Source organism: Tenebrio molitor, chromosome 6 (genome assembly GCF_963966145.1).
Source record: "Tenebrio molitor chromosome 6, icTenMoli1.1, whole genome shotgun sequence".
NCBI classification, from domain to species: domain Eukaryota; kingdom Metazoa; phylum Arthropoda; class Insecta; order Coleoptera; family Tenebrionidae; genus Tenebrio; species Tenebrio molitor.
The window spans coordinates 5,663,142-5,682,500 of NC_091051.1; the positions used below are offsets into that span (position 1 = coordinate 5,663,142).

Genomic DNA, 19,359 nt, shown 5'->3' on the forward strand with positions numbered 1-19,359 from the left:
GGGATGGAATAACAGAAGACAGTCGCACCGCCTGTCAAATACGTCATGTCAAATATTTAGATGGACGCGAAGTAGGGTTTGATGTCGATGGGAGCGGCGTCGTCCGGTTCGGGAGAGATTTTCGGCGGCGACGGCCGCCTCACATGTCGCCCGCCGCGGACCGGGACGATTAAGGGGCGGCGGGGGCGTAATGGAGTTCAGTCGACATGTTTTTAATTAAAATTACCATTTCGCTGCGCATTTTAAACGTTTCAGTAATAAACGAAATTAATTTCGACGGTACGTTTCGCGGGCGATAAATTCAATTTTATGCCGACTACCCGATAAGACGTCGAAAACGGTTAACTAAATCCCGAAACGGAACGCCGCCGAGACGTTCTTTCGGACGAGTTTAACGAGTGCTGGAAGTCGGTGCGGAAAGCGGAATGTCGATGAGGGCGACCGTTCAAAAACTAAAAACCGAATTAAGCAACAAACGACACTTTGTAGTTGATGGGTATCGGTGTGGACACGATCTGGTCCAAATTGACGTTCGTGCAATGTTTTATACGGCCGCTCGTTACGGAACAGAACGGTGCTTGTTCGAGGAATACTGCTTGTTCTGTTTTTTTCGACGAAACAAATTAATGATAAAAACGAATGTGTCAATTTGATGAGTAAACCGAAGTAAAGTGAGGAATCAGACGATCGACTGTCACTTTTCTTCCGAGAGAAAGAAGAAGTGTTATACTGATGGGTGCAGTAAGAGTGGTGATTTCTTTTAACAAACGATAAGATTAATAGTTTATAAATATGTTTCTCTTTTCTTATCTTTCAAAACACATTAGGATTTTTTTTCTGTTTTGGTTTTACTCGAATTATCCAAAAGACCAAAATGTTAACTCTTGTTGTCTTACCTCGAACACGGTTTGGTCGGAGTTATTTTTGGTCCATTACGGCTACAATTGCAGCGGAGATTTCGGTCAACCGGATGATTGAGGTGGCCATTTTCTGGGCAAAAGTTCAAAAAGAAAAATTCTTGAAACTATTATAATTTGTTGATTATTTTGTTTTTCCATACCTGAAAAACAGCGTGTTCAAAAACAGGCCTGGCACAAGTCTCGAATTAATGCAAGAAATTACTGATAACTGCAATTTAATTGATGTCCCAACTTTGCGAAGGTCATTTGAAAATATGAAGCGAAGAGAGTAACATTAAGTTTGGAAGCTGAAGGCAGACATTTCGTAAATACGATTGGAGCGCCTATAACTGACAGGTCACACATAATTCACACCTTTATGAAAATCAAGATTTCAACGTTCTCAAAATCACTAACCTAACTTTTAAGACTGACATCTGATAATTGAAATTTTAACGAATTGCCAACTGAAATTTTTGGTCATAGCCAACTCTATTTTTTTTCGATCTCACGATAATCTTAGTCGGTATAATTGTGACGACTTTTTTTTTTAACTCAAAACGTTTCTGGTATCGTTGTCGTTATTGAGTGAATACTTTTCCGGTCAAATAAACTACACCAAAGAAAGAAAGAAAGAAAATATTTTGTTTTGTGATTGTAATATTATATCGGATTTAAACAGTGTCCTTTATAAATTCGCAAAATTGGAACACAGTAGTTTCAGCCCATTGTGTCGTGTCCTAGTATTGAATCCATTGAATGTGATTGTCATATTCAAACAAAATTATGAATAAAATTAGTCGGAATAACTGCAGTTTTTTTTAATGAACACCTTCCCTTTATGTTAATTAAATTTAATAAATATTGGTTAATATGTATGAATAATATTTCAAAAACAATAAATACATTGTAAATTAAAATTTTCAATTATTATTTCAATCATTATTCTAATAACCACCTACAAAAAAACATTAATTTTCAATTTTACTCTTAATTGAAAAATAATTTTTTGAATGAAAATGTTCGCAATGTTAAATTTTTTGTTGTACTCGTATGACAGTGAATGTAACATAAGAAATACAAAGTGTTTTTTAAAAAACCTATAGGTATCAAGACAAGAGTCCTGTGGAATTGTACGGCTTTATAATTTTATTGTGTTGAACTATGTCGAGCCGTTTAAACCGTCAAATCAGATGTCAAATGTCAAATTATTAAATCTCAACGTCAGTTGTGAGGTCGACGTCTTAGTTGTTTTGCTTGTGATTTTCTTCTTTTAGAAACACTTTGGACAATATTTTTCATAAAAATTTTCCGCTGGTTCTCCAAATGATTAGAATATCATGAATATCATATCCTTTAGTTTCGAATTGGTAAGGGCTCAAAAGTTATACTTTTAATCTCATTTATTTTGATTACTGAAAAATATACTGACGATATAACGGGTGTTTTTTTTTGGCGTCGAAGTAGGCATTGAACTGTCGATTGTGAACGCACTATACAGGTTACGGATCACGGATCAGCTTTTACACGAGTGGTGCGATCTCAATCGACTTTCCAACGCCTACTTCGACGCCAAATTTAAAAAAACACCCTTTATTTTTAGTCATACGGAATAACAATTTTGAAAATTTTTAATTCGGTTTGTGATTGTTTACTGTACCGTTTGCAACATTTCCAAGAATCGGCTTTGTGTTGGTTTTAGCTGAAAAATTATATGGCAATAATAGAATCAGAATTCACTTAAAAAAGTACATTAATTTTAACCAGTGACAAATCTCGTCAAGAACAATAAAATTGTTACGTACCATTTTTTCGAAATCATAAATGAACGAGCTGTCTATTTCCTAGTTATTTGACCCAATGACAGTGACCGTGATATAACAGTTTTTGTAACATCAGAGCAAAACATTGTGTTTTTAAAATAAAGTTTTTTCGCTCTGCGGTCGAGGTAGAGACGATTACATTTTCAGTTAGTTTCATCCGACTCCAAGAGCAGGTGTTTACGTATTGATTCTGTGAATTTAAGCTAAAATTTTGTAAAAATGGTGCCCGTATTTTCGAATAGTGAATACATAGATATTGTGTAGTGTATGGTGAACCGTGCGGGAGTGCTTCTCGACCCCAAAGAATTTCCGTGCGACTTCTTGTGGGGGTACATCAGGGACTTCGATCCCAATTGATACAATTAAAGAGAACGGGTGGAAAATCCTGCCACAACAGTAACACAGGTATGCTGGAAAGAGTGGACGAATCATTTCGTCGGTGCCTTCATTACTGTATTGACAGTAACGGCGGTCAGTGTGAACACTTCGTGTAATGATTAGTGATTACTGATTACTCTGATTACTTCATGAAAATTTTTACGGATTAATACATTCATTTTAGAAAATATTTTGTCATCATTTTAGGTATGGGCGATTCATTAAGGTCAGCTTACAATATTTGTTATTAAAGTTGTTTTCGTTAATTTCTACTGTATGATTCCCTTTTTTTCTCCTCCATCTTTATCATTATACGTCACAGTAACGGCCGCAGCAGTTAGTTGCTGTGCATAAGTTAGCAAGAAACAAGTGCTCCGTGAATTTCTGGACAACTGGGTACATATTTGATAAAAATTACGAAGAATATTTAATATGTTCGTTATTTTAATGTGTAATAATTGTGGTGATATAAAGCGTTTTTTAAATATTATCTACATTTACAAACAATAAACTTTCATTAAATAAACAACTTAAGAAGTTATATTATCTGCAAACTACGTTAAATGTTATAGATAATTAAACTCATTACGTTTTTTGTTTAAATGTAATTTAGATTGATTGTGTTTTTCTTTATTTTATTGTTGATAAAATGTAGAAATTTATCATGTGCTATTTACGTTGTAATCTATAGTTATAGTTAAGAAATAACTCAGCGGTAGTTTATTTCTTGGAAAGATTAGTACACCATAAATTATTTTCGCAAAAGCAAATATCAAATATTATTTCTGCAAAGCATGTTCCTCATTAACAAATATGTACAGTCGTTCCTTAAATATTAAATATAAAATTTGTTTCATATCGATTCAAAACTCTTAACGTTTTTTTCAAAAAAGTCTAGTTAGTTAAGACCATTTTATTACGATTTTTGCCGGTGCGTAATACACCCCTTTATTGAACAAAACCGTTATATTCAATAACGATAAATAGTAGTTGGCAAAAAAAATTAAAAGTTTTTCATCGCACGCCTATTTACGCAGAATGATTTGTGAAACAGAATTTGAAAGGGTGAGGGTGCCTCAAATTTTAAAGGGGATCAAAAGCTTTCAAATTATTCGTTTCTGGATTATTGTCGTAAAAAGCTTGAGGTTTCGTGGCAATCTAGCATTCAAAATCTACCCCAAGTATTGTGAAATAACCATTTTAAATGTATTCGAACTTAATTATATCACATAATATATCACGACATTGCCATTGAAAGATAACTAATTCAAGTCAATCAACATTACTTTTTTTTACGCATGACGTACACTACGATTTTAATACGTTGATTAATTTGCTGTCTATCTTATCTTATCTTCTGTCAAGGTCAAGAGATTCAATTACTTTTCTCTGAAGGACGAGTTTGTTTTTGTTTCTCGTAAGAGGACGTTGTTGCGATTAGTCTGTACATTTTCGCCTGGCCGTGGTGTTTTTTCTTGAAAATTTTTCATTTGCAGTAATGGCGTTTCCGTTGTCGGTAGTGAACACCATAAAGTTGTTTTTCTATTATTCCTCGCACAATTAGCGCTTTTTCGAGACGCATTTCTAACAAATGGGCGAAACTTTTGTTTAGCATAATAAATTCATAACAATTAGCAGAAGCTTTTATGCATTTAAAGTTTAGTGAAGTTGCGTGAAATATCGCGTTTTAACTATTTAAAATATTACGGCGGCGCAAAGCTTCAAACTAAATAATATAGAAAAGAAAAAAAAGCTGCAGAAAATAGCGCGGGGAGAGAAATTGAGATGGAAGCGTCGACAGGGACTTACTTCTGGCTCGTGCAAATACGACGGCATAAATCTGTTAATGTATTTTCGGAATAACAATGATTTCCCAAAACTAACCACCGAAGCGTAACCGTAAGTTAGCATCTGGTGGACTATTAATGTACACTTCTCAAGACTGTTTAGCATATCTTCATAAACCTCCGGCAAACATTAACCGACACAAAGTTTACTTTTCAACCGGGAATCCGGCACGTCGAGGGGTCGAACCGCGTACGAGTTCACCCCTTTCCCGGGTCGATTTCGTGAGAAAAATGCCGAAAATTAGACGAAATCGAACCCCCGACGAATCGAAAGGGGGGCGGGGGTCGCAGCGTAATTCGATTAAAAGACGTTCTATTATTGCGAGGCGACAGCCGTGAGGTGGCGAATTGCGTGTAAACGGCCATCATCCCCCGGCGATTTCCCACGATGTCACCCCGTTTCGCGCCTAATCCGGTCATTGTGTTTCGGATTTTTTTCCAACACCACCACCAGGAACATTCGACGTGGGCCACGTGAACTGTCGGTATCGTTGGCCGCAGCGGTCACGTGTCATCTATCGCCGCCAGATCGCCGTACATAATGCGCGCTCCGTCGCCGCCAAATACCGATTAACATAATCTTTACTAATGGACGACGCCGATAAAAGGACGGACACTTGCGGGGGTTGCCGCCCCGACATGATACAGTAGCGTCATCGCTCATCACTGTTTGTCTACCAGATTTCGACGACACGTGTTTAAATTAAACGATTTCGGTCAGGGGAGGCAAGGGAAAAACCAGTCGGAGTCGGAGATTAGTCCGTACATACGTTCCAACTGTCAAACTGGAAACAAAAACTTCGAAAAGGAAAATTTTAATCAGATTGGCTAAAATTACAATTGCCAAATAAAATGAAAAAATAAAAGAAAAAATGACGGAGATTTTATTATTGAAAATACGTGAATTAGAAAAAATTACTATCAGGACATTTATTTTACTAAATTGTATCCAATAAGTATTGAATAAATGAGCTACATAGAAAACACCAGTGCGAGAAAGTAAGGTTAGGACGTTGTTTACTGTCGTTTCATGAAAACTTGCGCAGCCATGATTCCAAGTTACAACTAAATAACTACGAAGAACCTGTCAAAAAATTTAAAGTAACGTCAAAAATACGTTTCTACTTATCTTTTTAAAACTAAAACAACTACAATTAATTCTACAAGATTGTTATAAATGTTTCTTACATCATAGTTGCCTGTGATTTATGGTGTACGTATAGATTTGCCACCGCTTCTGAATTTGTAAATTTGACATTTGACAGCACAGACTTGTCACTTTCACTTTGCAGTTTTCAAAACTAATTCGTTCAACACATGATTTATTGTAGTGAGTTAGTTAGTTAACATTTTACATCTCAACTTGAACTATGTAGTTGTTACTTTAGCAACAATGAAAATGATTCATTCCCTGAGACAAAATACAAAGTGTCTATGAAAGAACGTACATCAAGAGTCCCATGAAATTTTGAAGCTCCATTATTTTATCGTGTCGAACTATGTCGAGTCGTTGCTCGTTGAATCAAATGTCAAATCAGATATCAACGTCAATGTCAAATTATTAGATCAGTTGTGAGTTCAACGTCTTAGTTGCTTGCTTGGGATTTTCTTTATTCTAATTACTTTTCATTTTACAACAGTCTTTATTAAAAACCTGTCATTAATGCACTTACATAACCTCTGTTTTCTATTTGGTGCGCTAGAGAGCAGCAAAAATCAAATATGTTCAAATTTCATAGGACCCTTGATATAACTGCACGTTTTTTTATAGGCATTTTGTACATTTATCGTAACGTCTTCTTATTGAAACTCTTATTGTTCAATTGTCTAAACCACGTCAATATTAAAAATGTAATCAACAGATTTGTTCAAGCTGGAAGTGTAAATAAAGGAAAATCAACTGGAAGGCTTCCAGAATCTGAGCAAGCACAAACATTTTGCAATATTTGATATTTTAAAAGTCAAGAGTTTAAACGACAGTTTCAACACTTATACAACTTTTTTTTTAAATAAGTGAAAAATTGGGAAGAATAATCAAGTGACTGGAACATATTAGGCATTCACGATCTTTTTGGGACCGAGTTGGCTATGTCCATCTAGTGATTTTGTTGGCAGAACCTCGGTGATAACTAAATTCCCTAACGGAAATTGACACTTTTTGTGTTAGGTTAGGTTGTTTTCATATATTTTCTGAATATGTAGCGTCGGAAATTTTTTGGCGAAACAAAATGGTTTTGCCAATTTTGATTATTCCTTTGACGGAAATTAAAATTATTTTTATATTCTTAATAAATCATGTACTTTTTACGAATATTAAAATAATAAATCTGGCAATACGGTGGCAACAAAACGAAACAGACGAAACAGACACTGACAGAAAAAAAAGTTGCATCTGTTGCATCACTGAATCAGTTAGTCCAACATGAAAAGAAAACATCATGGCCAACTCGGTCCCAAAAACATCGTGATTACCTAATTTACCTGTGAATAATTTTTCTTTGAAAACAACACATTTGTTTTGAGAAAGATTTCATTTTATTTGTTACAATTTTTTTACTTTTCATTAAATTATCTTAAAGCCCCTTGTCTTTAGGCAACCAATTTACCTTGCCTATAGTATAGGTCCGCTATGCGCTGTAAGGGGCAAATTTCGCGGTCAATTGCGATGTAAAGCGCACAACCCTCTATTTCTCATATTATATATTCGTACGAGTCAATCTCCGAGTCAGATTTGATTTTTCGTATCAAACTGAACAAGCGCCTTCGTTTTGCAGTCGAGTTTTTGATCTGCGGTAATCATATTATCCTGATACGACTTGAACGAGTGGAAGAAGTAATTTGTCGATCGGTGAGGCACATTTACGGTCGGGATTCGCAAATTGCGCCTTGACGTGAAGTTGAAGCCGCACAAGTTGGTCGGGACAGGCCGCACAACTTCTTGTAACGACTTCAAAGCAGGTGCCCTCCGCAGACGGAGCGGAGCTCTGGGGCGATTCTTAACCTGATCCATCGTCGAGATCGACGACGCCGAGAAAAAACACAACTTACGCTGCTCGCGTTCGAGAGTATTGCGTAATTAAATTTCATACAGAACATTAATTAGAAATTTCAGCCGGAGGTTATGAGGTAAAAGTCGGGAATTGCCTTGTTTATGAGAGATAAAATAAAATCTCTCTGTGTTTGCGAGATTAAAAATTAAGATTCCATTAACTTTATGCGGATTCGTTCTTTGCCGGTGGGTGGAAATTTATAAATTTTCGCGTTTTTCTTATCGGCCGCCCGAAACGATGACAGACGGCTCGGGAAAGCGAGCTCACCAACGGCCGACGCCGTTGTTGTTTTATCAATAAATTGAATGTCAATTCGATGTTTTTTTAATTAAGTTATTTTCGATTCGCCGAGTTCAACGGACAAGGATGTTGGCGGCGGGACGCGTGCACGTGGGGTATTTTGAAGTTGTGTTTTTCGTCGTGCTAAGGTCACGGGTGGAAGTCGTCCGGAAAGCGGCGTGTCGCTGACGAGGTTCGCTGTTGTTGCAATAAATCGCAAAAATAAAGCGGGCAAACGTGGGGGCGGTCGGAGCTGTTTGGACGAGTGCGAAATTAGTTTTTTGCTAATCCAATCGAACAAAGGCATTCCAGGATTGTTTTCAATCAATTTATAAAATTAATTCGTTGGGTTTTTTGTTTATTCGTAACTATACGCGTTCATGAAGCGTGCACATGAAAGAGTCCATAAAATAATAAAATATTTAATTAATAACTTCGCTAATTGAAAACAACGGGGAAATAACGAAGCACGCTAAATCAAAATTGAAAATAATTGAAATAGTTTCTCATTCATTACAAGTAGATAGGTATTAAATTCTGACTCTGGAATTCCGCAATTTATCATTTTATATACAGAACAAACAATAATTAAAGATAATTTAATTAATATTTGCACGCCAGCTCCGTTACCTGCCCCGTCTTAATTCGTACAAACGGAAGTGCGATTTTTTTCGAAGCGGGGTGAAAATATCCGAATCATCCCCCACCCGCTGCCTGCACACGCCGCTGTATAACGTGAGAACACTCCTCCAGCACGGGGTTAAATTATACCACTCAAGTATGTAGTCCTTGGTCCCGACACCGCACCCTCTCCGTTCCCCATCTCCGGACTTTGTCTCGTCCTCGGAGCGTTCCCGAGACGTAGGTCTCAGCTTCCGCCGCGACTCACTTAATTTCGGTATGCCTTTAATTAATGAAATTAATTTGCACAAGTTTCCGATAACACCCGGAGCCAGAGTGCGTCGATTCCGGGGACCTCGCACCTGGAAAAAACCCGTTTGTTTGAGGGACCAGTTGCTCATTTCCACTTTAACCGGTTCGATCTCGATCGATAATAATTTTTATTTTGAGCGGGGACCTCAGGAAGTGTCACTTGGAAGGAGAGGAGTAACCGGAAACTTAACGGGGTAAAGTGGCGTCCCTCAAGTCGGGGCCCGATCCATTTTTAATGACCCCGGAACATTTCCGGGTAATGTGCGGCCGCGAAGGGATCGGCCATTTGCAAATCACGGATTAAGAGCAAACTTGCCAAGTTCGAATCCCGACGGTGTAATCTATCGGGGAGGCCCGTCGAGAGGCGTCGCGGCGCCCATTACCAACTCCTGGGAGTGACCCTTCGGATATCTCCAAGTCTTCCGACGCATTTATCATCGAATTATAAGAGACCGCAAGTTCGGAATTATGCTAATAGTTGGGAATCGAACCGCCTCTCGGGACTACCCCCGGACCAAATGCCGCCGGGCCTAATTCTTTTCCGATAGCTGCGGCGGGCGACCGCAGTATTAAAATAAAATTAACCCCCGAATTGCGGAAACGGAACGTCAAACACGCATTTTTCCCGTTAAATTTCCTATTTTAAACGGGGATGCATCTGGAACCGTCGGGGGAATCGGGAAATAAATTATTGGAGACGGGATTTCTATTTCGGATTTTATCGCTCATAACATCTCGGAAGTTGGCCATGAATGTTTTCTGCCAAAACAGCGTACGGAGGCCAACGACTCGACAGTTTACGCAAAATGAAACTCGCTCGCGACGACACCACCCTCCGCTCAAAAACGACCGCTTTCCACGATTCTCAAAGGAAAAGTCTTCGGGAGTCGACCAGTTCGAGAAATGAAACCAGTCTAGTTTTCTGAAATGTATATTTTCACATTTTAACAATTTTCTATTGCACTATGAATTGGACGGCACTGGTTGCGTACGGACGGTAGCTATGATCACCTTTTTCTCTCTAAACGCTAATTGTACTTCTACAATAAATAAATAAATAATGCTCCAACGGCGAGATCAAATAATTATTCAACATTCAAGTACGGCTTGGGATCGTCGATTTTGGGTAACCTTCGAGAATCCAGTTTTTCCGAACACATTGGGCAAGAGTCTTCGTTGTCGAGGATTCTTAAATCAAAACGCGACAAAAATATTGTCAACCTTAGAAAAACTCGCCGACTTACTCGATAAAGTGGGTTCGCACTGCCGGAAAATCACATTCCGGACACGCTGTCAAGTCCGAAGTCACAATATGGCGGCCCTACAAATTAAAACTCGACAAAAGCGCAACAGACACACGACAAAATCGTTACCGTAACTATGCAAAATGGAATATTGTTTTTGCAACTGTTGCAATTCACTTCCGTTTCCGACAGCAAATTTTCGCAATAAGGACAGGGCGAGGAAGGTTCCGCGGGATCTCCCGCCGGTTCTCCGTCTTTTCCGCTTTTGGGCGGCTTCCTCACCACCGCTTCGATTTTTTTGGCGTACTTGACGTCCACGTTTCTTCTGTACTCGGGCTTCATCAGCATGGTCGCGTACTTGAAAGCGGCGTGCTTGAGTCCGGCTCTGTGACACTCGATAACTGTTGACGTCAGAATCGGAACAATATCTGCAAAATGACCGCGGTAAGAATCATAACTGGTGCTCTCGGGCCGACTCACGAGACGGAAACTTGGAGATGTTGTTGGCAACCCTGATCAGCATCCTCGCGCCCTTCAAATGATCGCCGCGCCTGACGTGCAGTCGTACCAATATGTAACTGTGCAGCAGCATCAAGTTCGTCTGCATCTCGCTGGGGATTTTGATGCCGTTCTGTTTGAGATCCTGGTACATGGCGAAGAGCACGTCGTGCGCGTTTCTGTAATTCCCGTTGATCTGTTCTTCGTTGGCTATGATCAAAGCGGATTTGGACGCTTCTCTGTATTGTTTCCGGGCCATGTACAGGCGGAACAAGTATTTGGGGTCCTTCGGCAGTCCGTCCGATTCGCCCAAGAGAAACTCGATCAGCTGGGCCGAAAGCGCCTCGTCTTTGGACGACGCCACCACGTCTATGGCGGCGGTGATCGCTTCGTTTTCTTTAGAATTCGACTTGGCCGCCTTCAGGAGATGTTTCATCGCTTTCGAGTACTCCTTGGCGTGGAACCAGTAGATCCCGGCCAGCAGACTGTTGCGTTCGTTCTCGAAATGCATGGCCACGCTGTTGAAGTCTTGGGGACGCAACTCGTCTGCAGACAGGGTGTTCAACAGGATCTCCCCGTAGAGTTGCATTTTGCCGTGTTTCCGCGCCAAGTCGAAAGCCTCGTCGTTGCATTTCGACAACACGAGGAACTTTATGGCGGAGGTGTAGTCGTTCAGTTTTTGGAAAAATTTGGCGACGAGCTTGGCACCTTCGGTGCTCTTGGTCTCTTGGACCAATTCCACAGCGATTTCCGGATTGTTCAGGTGCTCCAGCTGGAGACGAATCACCGAGTCGAAGTCTTTAGCGGTGTAGTAAGCTCTGACCGCTTCTTCGTATTTGCCTTCGTGCTCTTTGGCGATGGCGTACTGAAGGTGGATTTTGTTGGACGTTATCTTCGGCAGAAGCTCGCCGATCTTGTGCCAGTTTCTCAACTTGATGTAAGCCATGGCGGCGCGGTCGTAGTTCTGGCACTTCTCGAACAAACACGCCGCCTCCGCCAGTTGTTTGTTCTTCTCGAGGATCTCCGCGCACTCTTTGATCAACTGCTTGTTGTCCAGCTCGAGCGCTATGCTGATGCCGTGACGGTGATTGTTGCAGTGCAAAGCCGTCCTCGCTATTCCGGCCTTGCAGATGAAGGTGTGTTCGCGACTCAAATCTTCTTGCAGGCCTTTCTCGTAGTGGATGTGAGCCTCGGAGTAGTTCCCTCTACGAGTGAACCTCGACAATTAAAAGCACAACACTGAGAGAAACGTGACGTTACGTGAATTCGAGTTGTTGGGCGTACTCCCTCGATATCAGGGCGATCTGCTCGGGCGCCATTTTTTTCGCCAACTGCAGCGCCTGGTCCCACTGGAGGAGGTCGCGGCGCATCTCCAGCGCCGCCACCGGGTAGCTCGACCCCAAAAACCACCGCTGGGCCAGGTCGAAGTCGTTCAAGAACATGCTCACGTAACCGCACAACAATTTGTAGTCCTCCACGCCGGCGAGGCTTTCCAGGGACCAAACCATCGAGACGTCTTCCAACATCTTGTAGATGCGGATGGCCAGGTCGATCTCCAGATGTTTCATGGCTTCGGTGGCCAATTTGCGCCACAACTCTTCGGATTTCAGAGATTCGCAAGTGGTCCACGCCGCGGCGAATCTTGACACTTCGATTAGTGACCTCGTTGGGTTTTAAACAGTTAAAAGTTACCTGTGCAACGCGATCTGTTTGTTGAAATTTGCTTCCATGATGGTCTGGTCGCGTTCTCCAAGACCGACCTGGAGCGAGTCGTGAGTGTTGAGCATTAGTTGAGTCAACTGACCGCCAGAGGTCGCCGACATCACCTCGCCCGAGTACATCAAGAGAGGGATCTGCTTAGAGACCAGCGACGTCTGACCGACTTTTTGTACCGACGAGCCTTTAAAACAAACAAAAAAATTCCAAATGTCACTTTACCCACAAACTTGTACCGACCGTCGATCGAGTATTTGACGTAGACGTAAGTGAAGATGTCGTGTTGGTCGAACACTATGAAAATGTTGCGATCGTTGATGTTGCTGTCCCACGTGACCCCCAACACTTTGTTTGGTAGATTCGGTACGGGAACGGCCTCGCTTATCACCTTCAATTGTTCGAGTGAGCGACTGGAATCAGACTCTGCGGGTACTTACAGCGTTGTAGACGTAACCTTGACCTTTGATGTCGACGAAGACGACTCTGGTGCCAGCCGGGTCGGCAAAAATGTTCACTATGCCCACCGCATGGGTGTACTCGCAAGACACGGCCCACTCTTCCACGTGGAAGTAGACGATGTTGCCCATGTCGGTTCCGTAAATCAAGAAATCGGTGGTCAAAGCGTGACAAGTTATGAACAAATTGGGCGAGTTCGAATCGGGGAACATCTTCGTTTCGCGGTCTTCGTGGCAAACTTCCGGTTGTTCGATCTATAACGATAAAATCAGCGAAATGGTACTTAATGTGACGAGATGTGACCATGTGGAGCTGGAGCTTTCCTTCGAACAGCACCGACGCGTATTCTGCGTTCAGTCTGATGCTGCTAACGCCACCTAGGTACTGTCTGTCTTTGAGCATCAAAGGTGCGTCGTCTACGCCGGGTTGGGGCCGCGTCAAGTCGTAGAACCACGCTCGATTGTTCATGCCGGCGGCGATGTGATACTGACCCACGGCGAGAAAGCTGGGTTCGGTCTCCAAGCTTATGGGAATAGGTTTATGTTTGACCTAAAAATCAACACGAAAATGTAACTTCGCGCGAATAAAAATATTTTTTAACGATTACTTTATCCGAAGAGTAGTTGTAGAGACTGATCTCGGTCAGACTGGACAAGATGGCGATTCTGGGGGCGCAAACTGACGTCAGCAATGGCACCTGGGACACGTACACGTTGAGAGATCCGCCTCTGGTGCAGACGGAAAACAATTGCCCGTCGACGCTCCAACTTATCCTCTCCAAGCCGGCCTCCTGCGACAAAGTCAGCACGCTCGACGTCTCTTGGAGGTTGCTCAGATCGTGAATCTTGACGCTGCGGGAAAAACCGGTTTGATTTTTGTATTTTCGGGTGTGCTGGTAGTACTTGTTGTCACCGCAAGAGGCCGCTTTTCCGATTTTCTCGCAGATGGTTATGTCGGTGAGGGCGTTCTTGTGGTTGCGCACTTGGAACAACTCCTGTCCTACTTCTTTTATGTGAGTGGAGATCGCTATGAAGTAACCGGCGGTGAAACCGAGCAAAATGTAACCGTCGCCGAACCATTTGTAGGTGACGATCGAGCCGTAGTGCGTTTGGAAAGCCAACTCGATAGGATTGTCGGGGTCTAGTAAATTGTACAAGTAGAGAGTGCGCTTGCCAACGATGACGCTGACCTACAACGACCTGATTGTAGTTGATTTTAATGCGAAACTCTTGGGTGAATTACGGTGTTTTGGCCCCCCATGCGCTCGTCGAGTTTCATCTCGGAAAAATGAATCTCGGTGGGGTCAGCTCTAAGATTGATCACTTTCAGCGTGTCCCCATCAACGTTACTGATTGAAATTGTTCTGTCCTCTGAACCTAGCGCGAGCAAATTTTCAGTGTTCCACGTCCCGCAAGTGATTCTTTTTGTGTGTTTTCCAATAATCGGGATGCGTCTAAAAATACAAACACTTGAAATTACGCAATCTGAATCAAGTTAAGTAACAACTTTGATGTGTTGTGGTTGTAAATGGAAACGTTGCCCTTGACTGTGCCGACGGCGAGCATCGGGCTCGTCTTCGCCCAGATCAAGCAAGACATTTGGTCTTTCAATCTCACGTCGATTTGAATTTTTTTTTGCGTGTTTGCATCCCACAAAATTAGTTGCGGTGACTGGCAGATTATTGCCAAGAGGTCGCCGTCAGAGTCCCAACCGAATCCAGTGCACAAACTACAATTTTTCCACTAGACTGTGTTAGATAACATGATAGAAATCTCAAACCTTGGTAGTCTGATGCGGTCTTGTATTTGACCGTATCGGTCGAAAATATTGACCATTGAATCTACTCCAGTTGTGGCTAAATACATTCCAGAGCCCGTCTGCCATGCTGTGTATACGTCGCCGGTACCGTGGGGTTGTTCCAATCGAAACAACAACTACAAACATTTGTTTGTATAGGTTAAGTAGTATTATTCGTACAATTTCATCGGTAACGTGATTTAACATGCACGTATGGGAGTAATTTTTAAGTCTCACCTTTTCGCTTCCCATTTTTACACAAGATCAATAATGTTAAATTATTTGTAGCACCATACAAACATTGTTGTTGTTATTGGAAAAACATTTTGACAGCAACGGCAATGACAGCTGTCATAAATCAGGTGCGCCAACCACGTAACCTCAAACAAAGAGGTCGATACATTGTCAAATGGCACCAAATGGAAAACTGCAAAGATGGTTGCATAAAATAAAATAAAAAATACACAAAAGAAGTTTCAGGAACCGACGTGAATATTTGTAAAAGTATAAATACGGCACACTAAACAAAACGTTTTGACGAATAGAAAAATGCAATTGCTCTGTTAATGCATGCGTCGAAAAACCATAAGCAGAACAACCGGCAAAGATAATTCAAGATAATTCAAGAAAAAGCGGAAATATTTACACTGGTCAACCACTTTTTCTGGAATTTTCTCGTTAATCACATTACACAGACAAAATGGTCTCGATTCGATTTTTATAATAATAACAACTGAAAAACTGGTTTCAACATGGTTTCACCTATCAAGTTAACAATTTCGGATAAAATCGCAAAAAACATTTAAATTTTTATTTAACATCTTATGTAAATTCTCACATTAAGTTTTCAAAAAGTGGATGAATTATGTTCTCAAAGGGTAAAACATTCAGCTACCAGAAATTTAAAGGGAATTTGTTTTTGTTAATTTTTATCGATTTGCAATACATACATATAAAATATTCTTGCATTTTGGGGCAAAGATGCGTCAAAAGGTATTAGAGAAAAACACCAAAAAACAAAGTCAAAATCGTGTTTGGATTTCGAGCTGGTGCTAGAAGAAAAAATAGAAATAAACAGTCCGCTAATTAAAAAAAATGTTGAAAAAAAACCTTGCCACTAAGAACCTCGAATAATATCGATTGACCCAATAAATGTGTTAAAATGATCAAAATATGTAGTAGTTGTGTCATTTGTTGTAGTATAGAATCATCGAATGTCAAAAACATTACATAATTATTATCACTATATGAAATAGAACTTGGGAGATAAAAACTAATCAAATACAATTTGTTTTTAACAATAACTTATTTTCACTTCTATCTAAACAGAACGATTTAAAAATTCACCAAATAATTTTAATTACTGATTAGAATTAACAAAGTTGCAGTAGCAACAAGACACGTTTTTTTTGCGACGATAATTTTTAATTTACTCGTACAAAATTTGCAATTAATACAATTTTGTGGTGAATTTCTGAATTTTAAAAAAATAATATGGACTTCGGCCACTTTAAACCAGGGTCTGCGGTCGAATTTACCATCCTAGGTAATTAGTTTGCAAGTAATTAAGGGGAACAAAGAGGCAGGTAATGGACGTAAAGCCATTACGCCTTTAAAAAGGGAGCGAAGGGAACCGGGTAGTTTCTGTTCAAGTAAGTGGTAATGGTTTCTCAGTAGGAGGTAATAATCCTCTCATTATTGAAATTAAAATGTGCTAAAAGATTCTTGGAAGATCATACCTCCCTATTCCATTAGGCATGTTGTTTCAAAATTTCAAAAGCAAAAATTTGAAATCGAACCTCTTTCACGATCAGATTAGAGATTAGAACATCTTTACATCTTTTCTTAAATTTATTATTTATTTATTATTTTCTTAAAAAAAATATGCCCAAACTTTTCCAATATTATTTAATATCGGTGTTCATTTAAATTTTTCCTCAAAGTTGACGTTGAAGAGTCGACTGTGAACGCACCACTTGTCCGCCTACTGAGTAAAAAGTTAAAAACACACACAACGCAAAAATTTAAACAGCTATCCGTGATTTGTAATTCATGGTGCGTTCACAATCGTCTCTTCAACGCCAACTTTGAGGATCAATTTAAATGAACAATGATATACAGGCTGTATTAAAAGTGGCCCGTAATATTTATGTAACGCGAATCTACCTTGAATAGCAAACAAAAAATTCTAATGTGAATTTGGGCTTTGACGAATAATTTTTAAATTATTATTATCAAAACTGACATTGATAATCCTTGTTATTTTTTGATTTTACTCAAGTTCGAAAAATCACTTTAGCTGAAATTACAAATAAATCAATAATAAAAATGGTAGAATTAATGCTTGAATATTTGATTTATTTGTGGAATTAGGATGTGTTATTTACTATTACTATTTAAATGTCACAAATTTAAAAAAAAAACCCTGATTGCCTGATTATGCCCACGTCAACAAAGTGTCAAAAAATTGAGAAAAAATTACAATTAATGTCATACAACATGATGATAGGTTATGATATTTACGACTGACGACCAACATTAATTGCTCGCGACTGTATTTCTCCATTTCGAAGCAAATTTCCAAATTTGACTGTTAATAACTCTATGAACAGAGGGTTAACAGTAAATTGGTACTAAAGTTTTTTGCTTGTATGTATTTTAATATAGAATCATGTGATGTAAATATGTATTATGCACCATTTTTAATACACCAATATGTATATTATTATATCATCAAAAATAAAAAGAAATAAAAAAATTGAAATAAAAGGTGAGTGTAGGAATACCAAATTGCAATAACATTGTTTGACTTTATAAAAATATAACTAACGGGTGACTATTAAAATTTTCACTTAGGGTTGGCTATGGATCATTCTTTGTTTTCCGTTGCACCTTAGACACTGACTAGTTTGACATTTCAATAAATGTTTTTTCTCTTAATTTGGTTATGTTTCAATTGTACTGACTGACATTTGTCGTTCGTTCTTGCGTGTGTCTAAAGTAACAGAAAAAATTAAAACTCGTTCAAAGCCAACTCCAAGTGAAAATTTTAATAGTCACCCGTTATAAGTATTACTGCTTTATTTTTGAGAGAGAAGTTTTAGAATCTATAATTCTAGAGGGTACTTCTGGTAATGGGTGACGAAGACAAACGACATCCTCGGTCCGAAACAGAACCGAAAAACCGAAGAAAAGGTTTAATAGTTATTTACACAATTAGTGGGGTAAAAGCAATATTACAGGATTCGAGTGTGAAGATTGCAGATGACGAGGGCGTTAGCCCGAGTTCATCTGTAATCACACGAGTTTCCTGTAATATGCTTTAGCCCACGTGTTATGTACAAAATTTTATCTAAGACCGCCCCGAATTAAAAAAAAGGTAAATCTTATTTATTTCCGCCAGTTTCATTACACCACTCAGTGGAATAATAACTTACTTATCCCACTGAGTGGGGTAATGAAGCTCACTTATCCCACTGAGTGGAGTAATGAAATGCGTCCGGTAATGAAGTTCCTTATTCCACTCAAATGAGTGGGATAAGTATCATTTATACCATGGGATTACATAAAAATAATTTTAAGATAAGTAATGAGTAAACAATTTGAGCGAGCAGAAAATTATAGCAGCCGGTAAGAAAAAAATAAAAAAATTACAATGGAAGTGGGTGAGGTTGTGACAAAGATCTAGGAATAATATTCGTGATTGTTGATGGTGCGTGGAACAAAAGATCATATAAAAATAATTATAACGCATTGTCAGCTTGAATTGCTTGTATTATCGGCACTAGAACCAAAAAAGTTTTATACTCAACTGTTAAAAACAAATTTTGCGAACTATGCCTAGCTAGTTTGACACGATGCTAAATTTTGTAGAAAATTTGTTAGAAAATGAGAGAGACCCTCGATCAGGACTAATGAACGATCAGGATCATAGTCTGTCTTTGTCATTTTTACAGAATTTTCTGTGAAATTTAGTATCGTGTCACACTAGCTAGCTAGCACTAGATACTTATTACATCTTTTCGATATCTCTATTATTGGAATCTATAAATAAATGATTGTCTGGTCCAGCTTGCTATGAAAACTAATCAAATTTTGAATGTACTGCTTTATGTGTACATAGAATTTAATGGTACATATTTAATTTGTTATTTATAAACATTAAACGATAACAGTTAAAGCAATAAAACAGTATAATCTTCCTTTAAATGACAAAATCTACAATTTAAAAATAAATAATACAGGCTAAGGAGCATTTTAAAGCTTGGTAAAAATGGAAATTAGAAAATACACTGAAGGGTTCTTCGAATATTAAAACTATAATGATTGTTTTGTTTCCGAGAAGGACAAGAGAAAGTCAGTATGTAGCCTGCTGTAAGAGGCTGAGAAGCAATAAGTTATCCCGAAACATCATACGTTTTCATTTTCTTTTTTATTAA

The 19,359-nt window shown here is 39.3% G+C and overlaps 1 protein-coding gene across 1 annotated transcript; it reads right to left on the reverse strand.

Annotated features, from left to right (window-relative positions):
• Window positions 1-10,127: 10,127 nt before the first annotated feature.
• Window positions 10,128-16,005, reverse strand: Oseg6 (intraflagellar transport protein Oseg6). Its single transcript, XM_069052350.1, has 15 exons — window positions 15,158-16,005; window positions 14,903-15,057; window positions 14,630-14,851; window positions 14,366-14,576; window positions 14,026-14,312; window positions 13,731-13,974; window positions 13,427-13,672; window positions 13,105-13,377; window positions 12,908-13,055; window positions 12,644-12,851; window positions 12,212-12,592; window positions 10,934-12,156; window positions 10,583-10,881; window positions 10,454-10,530; window positions 10,128-10,397 (listed from the first exon to the last, which is right to left on the reverse strand). The coding sequence occupies exons 1-15, from the start codon at window positions 15,170-15,172 to the stop codon at window positions 10,295-10,297; spliced, it is 4,092 nt and encodes a 1,363-aa protein (XP_068908451.1). The 5' UTR covers window positions 15,173-16,005; the 3' UTR covers window positions 10,128-10,294.
• Between the last annotated feature and the right edge of the window lie 3,354 nt (window positions 16,006-19,359).